At 56.7% G+C, this 5,637-nt stretch overlaps 1 protein-coding gene across 1 annotated transcript in view; it reads left to right on the top strand.

Annotated features, from left to right (window-relative positions):
* Window positions 1-6: 6 nt before the first annotated feature.
* The window catches only part of NLRP9 (NLR family pyrin domain containing 9), a 49,121-nt gene continuing 43,490 nt past the window's right edge, over window positions 7-5,637 (top strand). Inside the window, exons 1-3 of the mRNA XM_034639489.1 lie at window positions 7-4,734; window positions 4,809-4,866; window positions 5,032-5,232. Of these exons, the coding sequence (XP_034495380.1) occupies window positions 5,180-5,232 (53 nt within the window). The 5' untranslated portion in view covers window positions 7-4,734; window positions 4,809-4,866; window positions 5,032-5,179. The remainder of the gene's footprint in view (window positions 4,735-4,808; window positions 4,867-5,031; window positions 5,233-5,637) is intronic.

The following is a 5,637-nucleotide window of genomic DNA, read 5'->3' as shown; positions in this document are numbered from 1 at the left end:
CCTTGGCCTTTCTGTTCCGGGGGGTGGGCTGTGTGGGGACAGGAGGGGCACCTGAGCCCTGGTGGCGTTGCAGCCCACCAAGGGCTGGAGAGCTGGTGGGGTTGGTGGGTGGGGGCTAGTGGATGGCACATGGGGGTCAGGGGTCGTCCAGGGTTTGGTGAGCTGTCGGTGAGCCCGCGATAAGGGTTTTCCTAAGACAATGACTGCATGTCCTTGACACATAACAGCACCGCCATGCTGTGTCCCACTGGACCCGACCCCTGCCCCACGTGCACCCCTCATCCCGCCAGCAGTCCTGAGAAACCAGAGTCCAGGACCACCTGGTGCCACCCATTTGCCGGGCCTGTGTTCTTCCTCTGCTGACCTGCCCCCAGTGGATCCCTCTCCCGTGGTGATAAGGGCTGACTGTGTCTCCCCAAGAAGGTGGCCCATTTGAGAGGGTGGCTTGTGAGCCGCCGAACAGCCATGGGGACGGGGGACTGAGACAGATGGCAGAGCAGGAGTGAGCTCAGGTGAAGGGCAGTGGGACTTCTGTCCCTGCTGTCCCGTTTGGGGAGATTGTAGTACAGATTGTGGGGGTGGGTGGAGGGGAGAGAGGCAGCCTCCCCATCCAGAGAAGGACATGTCTGGGGGCACTGGAAGCTCGCCAGAAGTGTTTTTCGGGCTGACCAGGGAGGACGTAGGTCAAGGGTGCTGCACGTGGCAGCCGAGGCAGCCCTGCGCCCCACCGTACTCTTCTGGAGCACTGTGGGCCCTCCTTCCACTTCCTTTAAATAAAGACGCGGAGGGAGCTAGTAGCTTCGACCTGGGTTTACTCTCCCGGAAGGCTCCCTTCCCGTCCCGCACGAGACAAGGAATACCGAGCGCAGCAGCAGCGGTGAATTTCGGTGTGAGCTCTCGGGCCTGTTCCTCTTACTTCCTTCAGCACGAGAATACCTTAGCTCCCAAAACCTCGTGTCCCCGCACTCATCCATCTTGCAGAATAGGCTAGCCACCACTTCTCAGTAGGGGAGTCCCCAGTAGTCCTGAGCGCCTGGTTGTAGTGGCCCATCCTTACTCGCATGCAGAAGGAGCGCAGCCATCTCTCTCTTCCTGCCTCAGTTGTTCGCTGGGCTCTTGGCTGAGCTGCTCCAGCAGGCCCATTGTGAGTACTTGCGGGGGTCCCAAGGGGCGTGCTTGCAGGGGCTGAGGGCTGGAGGGAACAGGATGGCCCAGGGCTTGTCTGGGGGAGCGCCTGGGTCTGAGACCGGGCCCGTGGCACCGGAGAGACGGAGGCCCCGCGCTGTGCTTCTGGCGCAGGACCCCGGCCTGCTCCACATTCGCGCTCCCCTGCTCCCCTGCTCCCCAGGCGCGCACATGCGCGCTGTCCTTCTGTCTCCTCTCCCCTCACCTGTCTTGGCCAGCCTCTGCCTCACCTTCCCTCTAGAACTGGGTCTGCCCTCCCTGCAGAGTCCTGTCCTCCCGCTTGGCTCCCGTGCAGCCTCGCAGTACACATCGGGCCTCACACCCCTTCCCGCTTTCCATGTGCACACACCCTGCACTGGGCTGCGAACCCGCCGGCAGTCAGCGCATGATGCCCTGACTGAGGTGGGCTAGACAGGCCTGGCCGCCCGCTGATTTTTGTAAATAAAGTTTTATTGGAACACAGCCCCTTGTTTTTATATTGTCTGTGGCAGCTTCCACCTACAAGGGCAGCATTAAGTAGGTATGGCAGGCATCACAGGGCGCATGAGCCAAATGTAGTTACCACCTGCCTGAGGAAAGTTAGCTCCCTGCAGCTCCTGTCCTGGTGTCTGCAGGCCTGTCACACCCCGCCCCTGCCACAGCCACACACTCCCCACGGGCGCTGCCTGTGCCATCCTTTGTTTCCCATTATTTCTCTGTTGTTATTCTGCTTTTAGGGCTATTCTTTTTCACCACTCATGTATTTTAGTTTGTGTTTTTGTAATTTCAGAGGGCTCCGTTTAATGATCGCTCTTTACAATGTGCATTTTATGGACGTTTTCAAGTGCACACAACTCTAGATGACAGTGTTGTAATCTGCTTCCCAATTCCTTGAATGCCAGCTTGGCTTCACGGTCAGTGCTCCCTGCCGGGCCTCCTCATCCACAGCACCCTGGGAGCCCCCTCTGAGAACTGCACTGAGACAGTCCCTTCTGCTGTGAGGGGACGTACTAGCCTGCATTTACACGGGGACCCGCAAGCATTAGCCCTGTGCCCTCCGGGGGGAATGACCCATGGTGCCAGAAGTGCTTCTCTTACCTAGGAAGGTTCTCACTGACCGTCTCCATGATCGGATGGACTGCCCACATGAAACAAAAGTTAAGCATGGCACTGTATGGAAAGGAAAGGGCTGGGTCCTGTGCACATTCCCACTGCCTGGGTGAACACGCAGCCCCCCAAGCAATGACACACCGACCAGCCGCTAGAGAACCAGCCTGGGCTGACGGCCGCCGGCTCACTGCCTCTACCCCATGGCCTGCAGGCCACGCACAGTGGTGAGGGACGGGGGTGGCACACCTGTGGTGCCAGGCTGCAGTCCCCCTTCAGCGGAAGCCACCCCCTGATTGCCGGACTTGTCTTTTTCCCATGTTCCAAATGGTGTGCGCTTGAAACGAATGTGTGCATTTCAGCCGTTGAGGGAAACTGAATACGTACACATACGTATTTACGGTTTACATAGGTTTTGCTTACATATCACCTAGAAAATCAATCCGTTAGGTCACATCCATGTTTTTATTTAATTTATAACCTCCATCATACACTAAGTTAATACTGTGCAAAATAAACACATTTGGAAATTGATGTGAAAATCCAGAACCCATTCATTGGAGCAGAAGTACGAAAAGTCCCAAAGAGGACGACTGTGGTGTTTGGAAACGAAAAGTCCCAAAGAGGACGACTGTGGTGTTTGGAAGGTGCTTCTCCCTTATCTAGTGTTCACGATTCGCCAAGTGTTGCGTGTTTTCCTGCTGTCTTCTGTGCCGTCCACGTAACGGGCAGGAAAGGCCCAGCTCCGGCTCCAAGCACATGGGAATTCTCTAGAAGTGTTCTGTATCAGAGCCCACGGGAGAGCTGGCAATGGCTGGATTCCTCACAGGACAGTCTCAGGAAGCCCTGACCATCCATGATGGGACTCCCAGGAGCAAAAAATGGACGCAGCACGTCTGCAGCAGGAAGTTCAGTGAAGGTGAAAATATGGGACCCATCGCTGATGTGATAAAAAGAAACGGTGCCAAAATGCATGTCCAGGAAAACCCCTAGTCGGTGTAACCGGGGGCTCACGGAGAGAATGGTCACAGGCACAGTGCTGGCTTGGAAGAGCTCTCCTTTTCTCAAGCCCACCGTCCAGAAGCCAAGTTCTGCGGACAGTAGAATTGGCCCTTGTCGATTAGCAGAGTCTCTGCAGACACCCACATCCCACTCCTTGCTCGTCCCCACGTCCACCTCCCAGTAGTGGCGGCCAGAGCGGAACCGAGGGGAGCCCAGGACGCACAGGGCATAATCGAATCTCTCGGCTCGGGCCCTCCAGTTCTGTTTGGAATACCCGCAGCGGACACTCCTCAGGTCCTCCGAAATGATGAGGTAGTGGTTGGCCGTGTCAACATCCAGGCTCACCTCCCCTGCGGAGGGAAAACAAGCCAATCAGCAAGCCCACGTGCTCGACAGCACTCTGCACATCTGCGGCAAGGGCCCAAGTGTCTCGCCCGCCTTCTCACCCTGTGCTTCCTCCCTGATCCGAATTTCGCTGGGGAGACTTGCCTGGCCCCTGATGAGGTCGAAGGTAGAGAGAGAATGAGTGTAGTCAGAACTAGTCCCTCCGACCCTAACTATTAGGTGTTCTCTTCACATTAAGTTCTCTTAGATTAAAGATGCTTCTTCCTTTGGCACAATTATGCACGAAGAGACCATGGTGCTGTTTGTTCTCAAAATTATTATGCAAACTACCGCATATTCCATCGACATACAGGCACCAAATGAATATGTGAATGATGGCAACTTTTTTACTTAGTGCAGAACATTAAATATGGAAGTTTTGCACATCTTTCTTACCAATTACCTTCCTCGTTCACTGCTGTGAACAGGCAAATGCATCCCAGACCTTTGCTTCCTGAAGTTGGAAACACACAAAGAAGTGAGGCTGGGGGTCCTGAGAGGAGCCAGGTGAACTTTGGACAGTCCAGGCAGAGGAAGGGGCCCCAGGTACATAAGTGGGGATGTGCTGGGGTCTGGCAGCAATGTAGACGCAGGGCAGTGCTCAGTGGGGTGGGGAGATGGGGGCACAGGGACCGTGTGCTGCCGACACGCAGCTCCCCCTGATCAGGAGACTGTCCTAAGGGGACCGTGTGGATGGAACCAGGACAGCCTCAGAAATAAACCCTGTGGGCCAAAGACCAGTTGTTTCACTTGGCGCCCTGTCACACAGCTCTTTGGAAGATGCTCGAACTTTCTGACCACCACGCGGGACTGGACAAGACTTGTCACGTTTCTGGGACAGGGCTCACCATCCCAAATTCGAGTTGCATGGAGCAAGAGTACACTCAGAACACAAAGCAACCCCTGTCCTTCACAGTGACACTGGACCGCAGTGCCCACCACAGCATGCTGTTCACACCCCATTCACACCAAGGGCCCCACAGCTCCTCAGGACCCATCAGAGCAGAGCCGGGACAGCGCCAGAAAGAGCAAGGACCCGGCCCTGCTCCAGGGAGCCTGGCATCCTGGCTTGAGCAGGTGAGGCGGGCTGCTGAGCTGGGAGAGCTCACCCTAACTCGAGTTGTGAGAGAGTCAGGCGTGATTTCTCTCAGGTGCGGGTCAGGGACAGAAGCTGACTTTCTTGGAGACGGTTCCGATCTATACTTCCAGGTAAGTACAACTGCAGCTCGCAGATTAGCATTTCGGCTCATGCCCCCCCTCCCCCCGCTGTGTACTGGACGCGGAGGCAAGTTACCCTTAACAGGGCTCTTTAGGGGGCAGGGGGCGGGGCGGGGCCGTACCTTGGAACTTGCGTATCTCTGGGTTCATCTGCAGAACGGCTCTCAGCTGGGGCTCCAACTCCTTGATCCTTGAAACCAGCCTCCCGAGTTGGGTACCGGGCCTGAGGTCCTTCTTCTGAGAGACCACGGAACAGGAGGGGCACGAGACACCCTCCCCGCCGGGCTCCCTCTGCAGTGAATGGATGCAGCGCAGGCAGCAGACGAAGCCACATTTCAGGTACACGGGCGTCTCCAGGTGAGTCAGGCACACGAGACATCTACTTCTTTCTTTGAAGTGTTCAGCCATGGCCGCTGTCTGGGGAGAGAGGTGCAGATGGGACATTCTGGGGGTCACATGGGACATCAGGCCTCGGCCGCTTTCACCCCAACATACGTGGTGATTTGCCGCGGCGACTACCGGGTAATGAAGGCCCTGCGTCGGTGCAAACAGGACTCACGGCCCGCGGCTTCTGGTACTTAAAATGGTGGTTGGAATGAGGGACACAATCCATCCTCAGGCTCTAAGCGAGATGCTGAGAGGGTCTGTGCTGAGCCACGGGCTATGTTCCCCGGGCTGTGCCTTTCCTCCCCCGTTGACTCACTCCACGCTGGAAGCCAGCGCCTTCCCTCCGCCCCCGCCCCCCATTTTGCCCATCCCCAC

Source organism: Ailuropoda melanoleuca, chromosome 12, assembly GCF_002007445.2.
Source record: "Ailuropoda melanoleuca isolate Jingjing chromosome 12, ASM200744v2, whole genome shotgun sequence".
Classification (NCBI taxonomy): domain Eukaryota; kingdom Metazoa; phylum Chordata; class Mammalia; order Carnivora; family Ursidae; genus Ailuropoda; species Ailuropoda melanoleuca.
The sequence above is the reverse complement of the archived record's forward strand: the minus strand, read 5'-3'. Positions and strand labels throughout refer to the sequence as shown.